This window comes from Eutrigla gurnardus (genome assembly GCF_963514095.1).
Source record: "Eutrigla gurnardus genome assembly, chromosome: 11".
In the NCBI taxonomy this organism is placed as follows: domain Eukaryota; kingdom Metazoa; phylum Chordata; class Actinopteri; order Perciformes; family Triglidae; genus Eutrigla; species Eutrigla gurnardus.
In genome coordinates this window covers 24,617,824-24,633,694 of record NC_139925.1, presented here as the reverse complement: position 1 = coordinate 24,633,694, position 15,871 = coordinate 24,617,824, and the positions used below count along the sequence as shown (strand labels likewise).

At 42.4% G+C, this 15,871-nt stretch overlaps 1 protein-coding gene across 3 annotated transcripts in view; it reads left to right on the top strand.

Annotated features, from left to right (window-relative positions):
• The window catches only part of LOC311020861 (B-cell lymphoma/leukemia 11A-like), a 172,577-nt gene that overhangs the window by 36,431 nt on the left and 120,275 nt on the right, over positions 1-15,871 (top strand). For 2 of the 3 annotated variants that reach the window (XM_084021101.1, XM_084021099.1), the window contains exon 3: positions 7,142-12,991. In XM_084021101.1, the coding sequence (XP_083877227.1) occupies positions 7,142-9,384 (2,243 nt within the window). In that variant the 3' untranslated portion in view covers positions 9,385-12,991. Of the gene's footprint in view, positions 1-7,141; positions 12,992-15,871 lie in introns of those variants that run through there. The other variant, XM_084021100.1, reaches the window with a different exon arrangement.

The following is a 15,871-nucleotide window of genomic DNA, read 5'->3' as shown; positions in this document are numbered from 1 at the left end:
TGAAGCTTGTTGGTGGTTGAAGCCCAGATCAACCTTGATCCAGCCTTGATAAACCCAACCCTGTTAGCTGGAATACTCCGAGATACACTCGGCATGGAAACAGCGTTTTCACCCTACGCTGGGGTGTCTTTGATTTAAGTCACAACGTAGTTGATGATGATAGTAAAGCATGTAATGACGCTCCACAAGCAAAATTGAAAATGTAACCTTGACACTGGTAATTCAGATGAAAAATGGATTCTAATCTTTCATCAAGATGAGTGATAAGATGAAAAAGTCAAATCTCACAGAGTTGTAAATGGAGTCGGTTAAACAGGATATTTAAAAAAAATATGAGCGTACATGAAACAGTGGCAGCATGGGTACTCAGATACTGGGGAGATGACAGAAGCAGACAATCATGAACCTGGATCAGTAGGATCATGCAAACAGGGAGATGACAAACCAGGTTCTTGACAGCCCATGATGAAGCAGACGTTATTAAACTTATCTGACAGACACTTTGTTTGAAGCATACTTTAAGTTGTAACACTGTGCCATCATTATGCCCTCTAGTGACATCACCAAGGAGGGTTCTGGAAGGGCTCAGAGGTAGAGCCAGTGGGTTCCCCTCACCTCCACATGTGGGCAAGATACTGAACCCCAAATTGTCCCCAAAGGCTATGATGGCTATGCCATGGGTGTGTGAAGGTGTGTGTGAATAGGTGACTGTATGTAATGTAAGTGCTACATGAATGCAGGGTCCATCTTTTGACCTAAATGAGGTCGGATCACATACACCCCATGCAGAAGTTAATCCTGTTCTTTTGTCAAAGAAGTAGAGCTGGTTCTTCATGAGGGAGGTTCACAATTCCATGTATATATACCATGTTATTGTTCCATTGCATTGCAATGATTACGCCGTTCTTTGTGTCACTATTACGTTTCTTGCACCTTTGAGGAAGTTGCTTTGATCCAGCCAACAACTTGTAGCCGGGGATCGAGTCTGCTTCCTTCCAAGCAGAGCGCTGCTCCTTTAAACACAACTGCAGTCATGTGACTGCTTCGCTCCCTTCAGTGAGCGGACTGGACACCAGCTGCCACTGTTTGCATTCCAATTGTTGGCTGTCCAGCTAGTGAGAACGCTTGAGTGTAGAGGAGGATATAATTGGTGGAGAGGAAGATGCTAGATCTCTTCGTCCTGGACTGCACTGGAGGTTTGGGTGGAATGTAGTCCAGCACATTGGTATAACAATTTATGATGCCAAAATTGCAATTCCGGGAATTCTGTGACAATTTAATAGGATGCCACTCAAGTATTCAACAATGTTCTTTTTTTTGTTGGTATCCTGGAACATATAACAGTCTTGTTTTTTAACTCGGCCACCATGTGTTTTTGAGTTTAACATGCCCACGGTCCATTGGATTGCCCCAGCTCAAACAAGAACATAATGGAATCAAAACATGAAAATGGCCATAATTAGGGTAACACGATTTTCACATGACAACGAGGATATGGTGAAGTGCTTTTAAGATGTTTAGCCGACTGGGATGGAAGCAGAGACCCACATGCGTTGGACTGGAGGGAGGGAGGAAGACGAATGGAGTCGATAATATCCATGTGCTGCAGAAACTATTTGAAACTAATTTTCACTGGTATGGTTTGTTCCCAGAGTCCTGAAAGAGTATTTCTTTAAGTAGAGCAGTGTATCGGTTACAGTATGAGTGGATTGTGGATACGTGTGTATCTGATCAGCAACAACTTATACTAATTGCTTATTGTCACACAATTATTATGATCATGTCACATTTTTTTAACCACTTGTAATTAGCATTATTTTAAAGGGATATTACAACCATTCGACCAGGCATGTAAAGCCATATTGCATTTGCCCATCTACTGTTTAGTAATCCACAATGAAAATTAATACTGCTAGCTCAAATATAGTTATGATATTGGGATCTATATGACACAGTGTTTATATATATGGTAGCAATAAAGATTTAGGTCATTCTCTTTCTTTCCCTTTCTGCACAGAGGTCAGAGGTTGGATTAATGCAGAAAATTTGTGTCAAATAGATTCATTATTTATCTATTTTGCTCAAGCAACCTATTTCAGATACTATAACATAAAAGGCCAAAATTGGAGTGAAATGTCCAGGTAGTCCTTTAAGATCCAGCAGCGGGTGATCAGGGCTGAGTCACGGGGCCCAGATGTAAATACAAGCAGCAGATCCTGAAAGCCTGAGGCTCAGACAGAAATCCCAAATTGTATTAAGGGACGTTGTCCCTCACTCCTAGTATGCGTACCTAATCCTGTTTCAGCAATGTTGCATTACCTCAATTACTATCATCTCACCCAGAGGTGGAGCCAGCCAAGGACACCACCGGAGAGCTACCGATGGGTGGAAAGACAGGGGGAGGTGGGGAGGGGGGCTGTACAGGAGAGGGTCCTATATAGTACAAAGAAACTAAGGGGTAGGGAATATTGATACAGGGATGGAGGATAGAGAGACAGAAGCAAAGGAGTGACAGAGAACATAGATAGTAAAAGAAGAACAAATGGGGAATATAGAGATGGATTCAATCGTATAAGGCCAGTAAGATATTTGAAGGTCTGTCCTGGCTGGGAGCCAAGCTCTAGCATCCATTTTTGTTTCCCAGCTGGTCGGAGGGGAATGTAATGGTGGTGATCCAGCTAATTTAAAGGGATGTATGACTGGCCTGAAGAGAAGACAGTTATGCAGGCTGACGTTATGAGATGGAGAAAATGTCTTGAATGTGAATGCGTTGCTGGCCTTACGTGCTGCTGTCTTAAACGTAGTTCATATAAAGTCACCATAATGTAACACAGCTGACATGTTCCAAACATCAAAATGGAGATATTGCTTCTCGTGAGTATGTGCGGCATAAACAGATGTATGCCATGCAGTCGGTGGTCATGTGTCCTTGCAGCAGAAAATATTAAATTGCCTCAAGTCACTTCTGTCGGCTACAAAAGAACTCTTTTAGACTATGTGAAGACGAGGGGATCTTTATAATCGAACCTTTAGAAAGTGACATCTGTGACACATTACTTTACACAGTAGAGCTATTATGAGCTGCAGGCATTTCCACAATATATTTCATTGTGACATGAATTGTGTAACCTCTATTGTTGAAGCAGTTTTTTGTCACCGGTTAGAGCAACAACACAGTCGAAATAAGAAATTATAAAGTCAAGAATGTGTATAAGGGAATATTGTTCACTACGGAAACGTCAAATAATACAAAAATATGTGTTATTGGTTGACGAGCGATGGCAACTCAGTTTGTCCCCTGTTCTGGACGTACTGAGTGTGTGTTTGCTCTGGCTTTACTTCAGCTACACTTCCTTTTCAGGGGGATGGATGGAGCCAGGCTTGGACACACACACACACACACACACACAGACAGAGAGAGAGAGAGAGAGAGAGAGAGAGAGAGAGAGAGAGAGAGAGAGAGAGAGAGAGAGAGAGAGAGAGAGAGAGAGGTGGTGAAACATGAGCCAAGCTGCCTTACTGCCTCCCTCTCCCATCTCGTACCACAAGTGTCCAGGCAATGCCCTTGGCTTAATAGGGCTTAATGTCTGTGCTTGTCACTGTAGCATGGCTGGTATTGAGTTGTAGGACATTTGTGGAACTGAGCGTGTGTGTGTTCTCTGGAGTCTCACTAGTGGCTGTATGGCTTTGACATTTACCCCAGGTAAAGCACCGGATGCTATTATTTACCCCCATTCTCCCTCTCTCCCTTCTTCCCCCTCTTAACATTCCTGCTGTAGCCGAGCTTAGAAGTCACAGTCAGGTATTTGTCACCTCCATGTAAACCGGAGGGATTACTCCTTCTATCTCATCTCTTTCTCTCCCTTCCTCTGACTATCTGTCTTCATCTAGCGTTTTCCATTCCCGTTTCTCACTTCATTTTTCTACCTCCCAGTGGTGGAGAGTTTGCCTAATGAAGTGGCTGATGGGAGTATATTACAGAGAGACAAAGTGGAGCGGTCGCCTACTCTAAAATCCATTAACCTTACAGTTTCAATCAGTGTGAAGACAAGTCTGAGCTATGAGTCAAAAAGGAGAATATTAGCTCAGGGTTTACACGAGTGTGCCTTGCTCTTGTTTTTCCTCAATCTTTTGTCTAAAAATCACAGTCCTTCTGTCACTCAGTGTGCCGACGTCCTCCAGTACTACACCAGTCTGATTTTCAGCAATTGACAGTAGCAGATATGGTTGAATTGAGGGCGTAGCACACAGATGTTGACCTTGTACATACAACTTGTACTTACCGCCAACGTGTCCAACATACAACTTGATCCTGTCACATTTCGTCACGTCAGTGGTTAGTAACGTGAGTCGATGCAAACGGGAGTCATGAAGACTCCGAACGGGAAGAGAATTTTCACCTTGCGCTACTCGAGTTTGACCGCAGGATCAAGGATTGTGTTTTCATGTTACGGGTGGGGGGGCTTCCCTCCATGTAGACACCTTATCTGGTTTCTCCACATAGTCTGGTTCGGTCTCTGTCCTAATGTGAGGTTCTATCGTAGAGCCACAGGCCGCTACATCCATCTTTGTTCACTGTTTCAGATTCAGTGATGAAAGACAATCTCAACGCTGATCGGCTTCTGTCTCACAGCATCACGCAAATGTCCCTGAGTTGAAACATTTAAACTTGAGCAAATAAAACATGTGCGTAATTTGCGTTGCCTGCCCCAAATTCCCATATAATCTCATTAACTTTAACTGATAGTGAAAAATGTTGCCTTTCATGTGTGGGTAGAAATTCAGTTAACAACCACAACAATTATATCAACACCCCCAAAAGTGGTTAGGTCCAACGCAGGTGGCCACAATTAGTGGTGATTTGTGGCGATTTTTAATCATCCACAATTTAGCTGTCTTTCCAAACTGTTGGTCATGTGTGGTAAGTGTCTGTGTGCAGAGAGAGGGACAGGGACACTAGGAGTGAGACAAGCAGGGGGAGGGGAATCCTCTAAAGACAGGACCCTCGTCCACACACTCACAACACCACGTTCACACTTCAATATGTGTACCTTTGTGTTTGTATACGGGATGAAATAAGTCCCCTAGCATGAGGGAAAACACACACACACATGCTCACAGGCACAAACACGAATGATTCCTTTGCAGACGTGTGTTGAATAATACTTTTCACTACAACCTCTTTGACTCTCTTTCTGGCTATTAGAGGTAAATTGCAGTGTGCTGATGTGTAAAAGCTTCCATGTAAACCATGACATCCTTTTAGTATCACTGCTAATTTCTCATATTCGTTCTGTCGGTAATTAGCGTAATTAGTGATTCATGCTATGTTGTGTGTATTTTTTTACAACCACCTTACCTGTTTACATATTGATGGGGTGTTTTGTAATTGATTGTTCGTGACACTTTTCAGCAAAATAGCTTTTTACCAAATAGCTTTTGAGATAATTAGCATCAATATTACAAGCCAAAGTATTGCACCTGTTATTTATTCAGATTTTTTGCAATAATATTACAGCACATTTTAATTTATTATGTATTGCAGCTTTTGACATTTTTTGGGGTGTCGATTTTTTTCCCACTGACTTGATTCAGAGAGATATTGTTTAGAAACTATTATCAGTAAAATAATTGCTGGAGTGTTAGGGCTGTCTGTCAATATTTCAGCTCTTCTGATACACCTGCATGGTGGTGTAGTGGTTAGCCCTGAACAGGATAAGTGGTTGATGATGGATGGATGATATACCTGCATTGAACCAGCATTGTCCCCTTAAAACAGATAGTTTGCAGATTTGTAACCAGCTCTATGTAAAAAAAATGGCAAAGTACCCTTCAAATATATCTTCTCAGCTCTTATTTCAGTACTTTGTTATAGCATTTCATTTTTGACCTTAGTTTGCATTGTTAATGGTGATTCTTGAAACATACATGTATAAACTTCTTCCATATCTAAGTGTATTTCTCTTAGATTGTGTGTGTCTTTATGTATGAATGTGCTTCGTAGTGGAAGGCTGTGACGGGGGGTTTCTGTCATCTAATCTTGTAAATAAGCTGATGGCCATCCATTAGGCCCACTAAAGAGATTACATGTGCCCTGCCACTCCCACTCCTGGTCATCATCGCCGAGGCCATTCAAAGGCAATTATTATTTTAAATGCTCCCTGTCATCGCCGTCTGAAAGTGACTCTGCGTGCTTCTGTAAAGGAAGAAGCTTTGAGGCAGACTGGAGGGCTTATTTTTCCACTCTGGTTGGAGCCAAACTGTTTTTACACTCCTACTGTTTTACTTTTCTCTGGCAGTTGGGCTGTTCTCTTCTTGCTCTATGTGCATTTGTCTACGCCGGAGTGATTGGCATTGATAGGAGTATGTACACTATATATTAAAAATACGACTAGAATAAATTGTCTGTAAATAAACTTGCATATGTTTGATTTTTATTCTTTTGTTGTCAAAATCCGAAATCTCAACTGAGCCGGTATTTACTGATGGGGTTTATTTCCAGATAATAATTCATCAGTCTTAACCTTTTCCTTTCTTTACAAAGGAAACGACAATTTAAAGGATTCTCCTCTGTTGCCTCTCCTGCATGTGAGTGTATGTGTGTTAGTCAGTGAGCCTCTGTTTTGGTAGATCAGTGTGAAGTGGTGGTCCACCGGGATAGCCCTGGTTCTTTGTTCTCCTGCTGACAATGGAGGACTCACAGTCAGTCTAAAGGGAGAAATTATGTCCCAGAGCAGTCTGGGAGAAGAACAAATGCACACACACACTAACACAGACTACTTCTCACATGCTACTCATGTGGGGCATGACCTCAATAACAGCTACTGTTGTATTTGGAAAGCCCTCAACACCATGTGCCGACCACTTTTAAAAGCTGTAACAGTTAGGCCTAAGGTTCAGATAAAAAATTGGTTCAGCCAAGTTGAAAAGTATTGTACTTCTTGGACTTTGTTCATACATTTCCGGAATTCAGAATTTAACTTTTCTTCAATAGAAACTAAAATGTTTAAAAATAAATAAAGTATTTACACCAGATTGTAATAGTGGCTTATTCATAAAGTAATTCCTAATGTTAAAGTTGTTGAATATATGTTTCAGTTAAACCTTCTCCTAACCCGATTCTTTCTTCTCTTGTCATCAGGTAAGGAGGAGCCAACCACCTATACCTGCACTACATGCAAGCAGTCGTACAGCAGCGCCTGGTTTTTACTGCAACATGCTCAGAACACCCATGGCTTCCATATATACCTGGAAAGTGAACACGGGAACCCTCTCACCCCACGTATGGGTGGGCCTTCCTCCCTAGGTGGGGGCGCAGACTGCCCTTCTCAGCCTCCCCTTCATGGCCTCCATCTGCCTCCGGATGCAAGCCCCTTCAACCTCCTCCGCATCCCTGGCTCGGGATCGGGGGGAAGGGACAGTGTTGGAATAGGGGGTGGAATTGGTGCCATCAGCGCTGGTGTGGGCCATCCTCAGCGTTTCCCTCCCACGCCACCCCTCTTCAGCCCCCCTCCAAGGAACCACCTGGATCCCCACCACCTGAGCCCAGAGGAGCTGGCGCTTGCAGCCCACCACCCGAGTGCCTTTGACAGGGTGCTGCGCCTCAATCCCCCTCTGCCCCTTGACCCCCCTCCGACAATGGACTTCTCGCGGCGGCTACGGGAGCTGGCGGGCAACAGTTCCACTCCCCCACTATCCCCAAGCCGGCCCAGCCCCATGCAGCGCCTGCTCCAGCCATTCCAGACAGGAGGAGGAAACGGAAGTGGAGGAGGAGCAGGGGGCAGCAAACCTCCATATCTTGCCACCCCACCCCCTCTTCCAGGCTCCATGCAGTCACCTGTGGGTTCTCAGACCACTCCTACCACCCCTCTACCCTCAGCAGGAGCAACACCCTCCTCCACCACCCCCTTGAAATCAAAGTGTTGTGAGTTTTGTGGCAAGGCCTTCAAGTTTCAGAGTAATCTTATAGTTCACCGGCGCAGCCACACAGGAGAGAAGCCGTACAAATGTCACCTGTGTGATCATGCTTGTACACAAGCAAGCAAACTGAAACGCCACATGAAGACACATATGCACAAATCCTCCTCTCCAAACACAGGCAAGTCAGAAGATGGTCTCTCAACAGCCTCCTCTCCAGAGCCTGGCACCAGCGAGCACTTGGGCAGTGCAAGCAATGCCCTTAAGTCAGTGGTGGCCAAGCTGAAAAGTGAGAATAACCGCATTCTACGTGAGAATGGGGAAGAGGAAGAGGAGGAAGAGGAGGAAGAAGAAGAGGAAGAGGAGGAGGAAGAAGAGGAGGAGGAGGAGGAAGAGGAGATAGAACCAGAAGAAGTGCAGAATGGGGAGAGGGCAGTCAGAAGGAACAACAACAGCTATCACTTTGGTTTGAACCTTGAAGCAGCACGTCAGCATGAAAACAATGGCGCTATAGGAAGCCGACTGGGAGGAGTTGTCAATGAAGGTTCCATCCCCCGCTCACTGCCTGAGGTGATGCAGGGGATGGGCCTGGCTGCCAGCATGCATCACTTCAGCGAAGCCCTAAGCGCACACAAACGAAATGCCATGGCCAAGGAGAACCACTTGCACCACCACCACCACAACCAGAACCATCACCACAATCGCCAGATGTGTGATAGGGACTCGGTGTTGGAAACAGATCGTGGGGAGGAGGGCTCTGTCTCGACAGTCAACGGGCGGGGAGCATCCCCTAACGAATCTGCCTCTGTTGGCCTCTCTAAAAAACTGCTTCTGGGTAGCCCCAGTCCACTGAGTCCTTTTTCCAAACGCATCAAGCTGGAAAAGGAATTTGACCTGCCCACTCCCACAATCCCTAACACGGAGAATGTCTACTCCCAGTGGCTGGCTGGCTATGCTGCCTCCCGACAACTCAAGGACCCTTTTCTGAATTTTGGGGATTCCAGACAATCGCCCTTCGCCACTTCGTCTGAGCATTCTTCAGAGAATGGCAGTCTGCGTTTTTCAACCCCTCCTGGGGAACTGGACGGCGGGATGTCGGGCCGCAGTGGTACGTGCAGTGGGGGCAGCACACCACACCTCGGTGGTCACGGGCGGCCAAACTCCAAGGATGGCCGCAGGAGTGATACTTGTGAGTACTGTGGCAAAGTGTTCAAGAACTGCAGTAACCTGACAGTGCACCGGCGCAGCCACACAGGGGAGAGACCATACAAGTGTGAGCTGTGCAATTATGCTTGTGCCCAGAGCTCCAAACTTACTCGCCACATGAAGACCCACGGTCAGGTGGGCAAAGACGTGTACAAGTGTGACATTTGCAAGATGCCCTTCAGTGTCTATAGCACCTTGGAGAAACACATGAAAAAATGGCACAGTGACCGTCCTTTGAGTACCGAAATAAAGTCAGAGTAGAAGGCTGAACTATGGTGGGAACGTTCCCCCACAGCTATGTCTGCCATTAGTCCCGTTTATTCCCAGCCCCTTGTAGATTTACCCCAACCCTAACACTTCACTTTCGCCAGTCTGGTGGAAGTTTAAGACCATGTGCTCTGCACCAGCACACCCCGTTTCCATTACCCATTGAATGCATGATCTGTATCGGGGCAATACTCTTGCATTGACGCAAAACTTCGAGCCTTTCTCTTGTGCAATAATTTACATGTTGTGTACTATTTTATTTTTTTGAGTTTTCCTTTTCCATTTTTAAGAATTAGTCAGCATGCATAGTATGTTTTTGCTAATCAAAAAAAGAAAAGAACTTGTTCCTGGTTGGTTAGTTGTTGAGTAAATGTGTTACTGTTTTTCTCTTGTTCTGTTTTTTTCTTTTTATTCTTCAAAAAGAGAAAAGACAAGAAAGATACATCCATGCTGCATACATTCTGTAACACATATCATGTACAGTTTTGTTTTGTAACATGGAAAGTGAACAGTCTGTGACTTGACCCTCCTCATACAACCCTGGAAATGCACTCATCCTGATCTTTATAAAAGACGGCATGTTCATACAGGGTTAAAAAAATTATCTTGCATTGGCTTGATGACTAAACTGAAAGTAATGACAGCCTTCAAATTTTTTTCAAAAAGACATGGGTGTGCTAAGAATTCAATTTGTACTATCATTTGGTAGAATAAGAAAGAGTGCCTTTGATATCTCAAGACTGCATTGGCCATAATCTTATCTGGTATAAGTTTGGGGTCACATTAGATCAAGCTAAAAGGTTTAAGCCACCCAGGAAAGGTTCTTGCATCAAGTACCTGACTGCTCAAATGAACTGTGACAACTCATGATGAAAGAGTTCTCGTCAATCATCATTTAGCTACCTATTACATGTTCAATAGGCTATCTTTGATATGTGGATTTCATGGCAAGCATGGTACAAGCAGTATTGTGTATATCTGAATTATTTGTAGTTTTGTTTCTGGTAAGGAGGTACTTTTGAGATAAAGGTAATCTGTAATGTACAATCCTGAACTTGAGGGATACAGCACATGGCTGAGAAGGGTCATGTATTTGCGTTAGCACAAACCTACAACGCTGTCTCAATATGTCAGTGTGTGGAACAATGCATTAAGTAGTATATGAGGTCCAAGTGAGGCTAACTTCTTTGGCTGCATTGAAATAACGACAAGCTAGACGGACAGAAAGCTATGAAGAAATGGAAGCTACATACATATTACAGCGATCAGAGGCAATCTCTTTCACTTTACATTTCTGGTATCAAAACAGGGTCATTAACTATGAATTGCAGAAAAGAAAGAAAGAATTGCAAACAAAAAAAAATCTCTTCTCCACAACTCTTGAAAAGAGTGAATGCGATTTTAATCAGTATGCATAGGCTAATACATGGCACATTTTTTGGTTTGCTGTTGTTTTTCCCAAAGGGAGAGTTTTCCCCAGTTTCATTCAAGCTGTTCATATTATAGCACTTGTCACTCTGCCTGAAAGTATGTACCAATATTTCTCTCTTCCCACGCTGATGCAATGTTGGTACATGGGTTGAGTCTAAAAGCTAGATTGTCATTTATAGGACATGAAGTGCACTGTTTCAATTTTCCCAGTTTACAAGTTACGCTGAAGGGGAAAACACTGTTGAAATGCTGTCATATGACAGCAAGGTCCCATCGTTAAAAGCAGTAAAAGATGAGACACATAATCTTTAGCCAGCAACTCCGCCCTCATGAACCTTGACCTTTGTACCCTTGCTGTTTCACCTTTGACCATTTGTCAATTTGTTACCCCTAGAAACCCTAGTGCTTAGCCTGGGCTGAAAATTCACCATGTCGGCAAGGTCTGTAAATAAAACAAGGTTTGATGCGATAAGTAACCAGCACTCCGAGGTCCCAGAATGGATGCAGCTCTAATTTACCACCGAAGCACTGAACATTTGTAAAGGAGCTGTATTGTAACTTTGTTGTCATCTACACCTGAATAATCTATAGACCTTGCTGGCTAGACAACAGACACTCAAATCTTGTTGCTCACACTGCAAGAAACCGTTTTTGTATAAATATTCCTTTAATTATAGATATGAAAATAAACGTTTTTGCAAATAACACTTCACTATCTTTTAGGGGAAACTGCATTTAAGTTTTGTTGTCGTTTCTCTTTTCCTCAGCGTCTTGTTGGTGTTCAAGATTCCGATCACAGTATATATGAAATGATTTAAAAAAAGACGAAAAAACAAACAAAAAAAATTCTGTGATGGTTTTGTATTTTATTTTGCCTTGGCTCTTCACAGCTCTTCAGGTTGAAATACAATTTGCATTGGGGAAAGGATTAAGATTATATATGAATATATAACAAAGAACTTAAAATATAGGAAAATGCACACTCATGTTGATTCCTATGCTTAAACACATATATGGTCTACTTTTTCTGTATTTCTAGAATTGTATTTGAATTCAATGTTCACTTAGAGTAGGCACTATAGTATTTATATTGAGGCTCGTATTTTTAACTGTTGCTTGTTCTCTCTAAAGGTATTTACCATACCTTTTTTTGGTAGTGGAAAAAAAATCCCAAGCTGCCACGGTATATTTTTTTAATTTGGCAGGATAATATAGTGCGAATTATTTGTATGTTTAAAGAAATAAAAGGAAAAATCCCATAAAAAAGCAGCTAAAGTATGTGGCATTGGGAGGCATCATGGGCCATCAGATGGCCGCCGCTCTGTTTCCTGTCCACAGAGGTGGTTGTACATATCTTCTCTGTTTTTTTGGTTCGGACCTCATCCCCCCCAACCCGCTGCCATTCTTGTATGCAGTAATGCAAGCTGACGTCGGCCTGTTCTGTTGTGTGCTTCTGTCTCTCTTACCCTCCCACCTGACTACATTCCAACATCAAGAAGAGAAAAAAACAACAAAAAAAAAAACAAAAAAAAACCAACCCTCATATGCAGTACATGGATTACGAAAAAAGCTTCAAAATAAATACATTTAAAAAGAAATTAAATGTTTTCCAGTTTTTTTTCATTGCCAAATACTAAATGGTGCTTTATATTTAGATTGGGTATACTTTCATATGCAAAGCATATTTAAAAATGACCCGGGGGACGTGAAGAAGCCTGCTTGAGTTGAGACTTTTTTGTAAATGGCAATGCGGAATATTTTGTTATCAGCTTTTTCTATTCCTATTCTGAGAGCTGTTTGTTGTAACTTGAACTTGAACATTATCTTTTACTATGGGAGTTGCTATTTATTATTACTTTTATGCTCTGTTCAAAACAGAGACATGGAATGGATCCTTATTTTTTTGATTTCCTTTGATTTTATTTTTGGTTATAATATGATTTTTGATTTATGTTTCTTTTGAAATGGTGGCCCATGGTCAATGGACAAACCTAGCTCTTTTATTTCTGTTGTACTTTTGGGGTCTCTGTTCAGTTATATTGGGAAAACCACTGTCTGTGTTTTCTGGCAGATGTCTGCATAATCCTGTTCACACACCCATTTTGTCCCTTTATTGAAAAACAATTAATAAAAAAAATGAAAGTATTATGGCACTTGTCCCTTATCTCCACTGTGTGTTGAATCACGTGTGCATGAGTATGTGTGTTATTAACTCCCACCCTCAAGCTTATTTCTATCTTTTATCTGAAACTGCACTCACCTTCTTAGGAATATTGTCATTACTGTTTTTCTTACATGTTCTAATGTACATTTATTGTTCTCTGTTTCTCATAAATCTGTTTAAATTGTAGAGACTTCCCAAGTCAGGAGTTACAGATATGTAAAGATATGTGATATGTTCAAAGGGCATAGTCCTACCCCCTAAAAGTATATAATAGTGTGTGTGTGTGTGTGTGTGTGTGTTTTAGGCGTTGGTGGTGGTGTAATGACTTTCTCTAACGAGGCCTCAGTATCTCGCACTGTTGCTTGAACCCAATGAACTCAACCCTCCACCACCTGACTCGGCCTTGTACTATATGTACTATATGTACTTCTGTGTGTGTGTGTGTGTGTGTGTGTGTGTGTGTGTGTGTGAGAGTGTGTATGTGTGAGAGTGAATGAGTGCTGTCATGGTCTGTCAGGTGGATATGCAAGTGCATTAAAACCTGTAAAACCCCTGACACCTGTGTGTCTGCAGTGTCATCCTACCTGTTGGTCCAGACAGCCTAGCTTGATGTAGTGCATGCTTGTGTGCATGCATGCGTGTGTGTGTGTGTGTGTGTGTGTGTACATGCACGCAGCATTTTCACTTAGTTTGCACGCTATCTCAGAGCACATGTGTGCACAATACATGTCACTCCTCAAAGTTCAGTACAGTATCTGCTGCTGATAATAGCTGCTCCCTATGCGTCTTTCAGCCTCAGTCACACACACACACACACACACACACACACACACACACACACACACACACACACACACACACACTTGAACATACAGTACATGAGCATGTATGACCTCCTCCTCTTACAGTGTCCTTAAGTCAATATCACAATGTTCCTATTGTTTGTTCTGGAGTCACAAAGCATTATGAAGCTTCTATTAGCACCACGCCCTGCTGTTCAGCTCTCTCACATCCTTTGGGAGATCACATATACCATTCATTTGGATGTAATTTAGCGTGATGATGCAATCATTAAAAAAAGGATTCAAAGGTTTGGATTTGATCAATAAATAAAAAGACGATCCTACTTGCAATTGACTTGAGTGTCCTGTCTAACCCCTCCTGGAACTTCTGTTTAATAATCCGTCAATAATTTAAAGCACATTCACCACCAAAGAAAAAAGAAACAAGAGCTATCATTGCTTCAGCACCAACAATACGTTTGAAAATAGAACCACGTGCGTGAAATAAAATGTGAGTATAGACACCATATATCTGCCATTTTCATGCATTTTTATTTTTTCAAATTTTATTTAAATAGAGAACATACAGTTTAACATAGTCCCAATACAAAGAATGCAACTGATGTGCTGTACAGAGAGTTTATAGCTATTGCTATTTTTTCACTCTTCCCTAGTCAGGCTTTTACATACAAAATAATCAGCATAACATTATAGAAATGATCAACATGCTAAAACTACATGACACATAAATAAAATATATGCATACTCAGCACAATGGGATATAAAGCCTACATTACACAGTATACTAATACACATACCACAAAACCGTCCCTGCACATTATTAAATACAACACCTTAAAAGTTCAAGAACAGGAAGAGTTAATGCACAACTTGCTGCATTTTTTCAGGCTTCAGTCAGAGAATGTTCTGAGTGTTGTTGAAGGCGTTTCTGGTCTCACTTTAAAAGGGAACACCTGGAACAAAGAACAAACTTAAAATATCCCAAACAGGTTGAGTCTCTTACAGAGGTTTGAGGTGCATTCTCCCCGGGGGGCATTTGGACTTCGTGACACAGTACAGTAGTAGAAAAAATGGATGACATCAGCAAGAAGCTAGTAGTGTTTGCACATCCCACTGTTTTGCAACCATCCCTGATTCTGATCTATCCTTAAACTCCACACCTCTGTATTCTTTGCTTTGTTTGCTCAAACGTGTTTTGTAATGATAAACTAAATCAGCTTATCAGGTGCCATTTTATTTGGCCATGTGTGGTAAAAAAACTCCGTCCTGAAAACGTTAAGAATAGACGAAAGAGTGGTGCGTAAATGTGACGGACATGTCACAAGGTCATATTTAGTTTTTTAAACATACAAAGGCTTTACACCGCATGTTGCTGCTGCTGCTGCTGAGGTGACCTTGGCCAAGGAAGTGAACTCCTGCAGGAGGAGTGCACTGGAAGAAAGTGAATGTGTGAATGTGTCGCACCAAGCACGGTATCACTGACAATAAGTCGACCAAAGATCATGAATAACTCAACTTCAAAACCAACGAGGTATCATTTATGCAACTTAGTCCGCCAAGCTGCCTGGATGCCACGAGAGCCAGAGGAGAGGTTCAGGAGCGTTGGACTTGGGAGGACTGAGACTTTATTTCCCACCTCAGGACCCACAAGTGGCAGCAGTTTCCTTTTTAGTCCCAGTTAAACAATGCAACCAGCCACCAGCATCGCCGCCTGAGCAAATAAAACTAATCACAACCATATTTTTTTCACTTCCTCTCTCTCTCTCAGTCTCTGCTGCCTCCCTCCCTCTCTCTTTCTATGATAAATCCATTGTGTTATAAACCTGCGGAGCATTCAGGCTTTTTCTGCCTTACTGGGGCTCTACTGTGCTGGTTTATGTGAAAAGCATAATGCATTTGTCACCGTTATAAAATCTATACAACCATGACCTGCAGTCCCCCATAAACTCACATGGATTTGTCTTTGGCCAGCAGGGTTTTAACACTAAAAAAGTCTCCAAAGAGAGAGCATGTTTCCACACTGCTTCTGTCACCATATGGCCTTAGTGCAACAGTGTACCAGTAGAATCTAGATAAAGGAAGG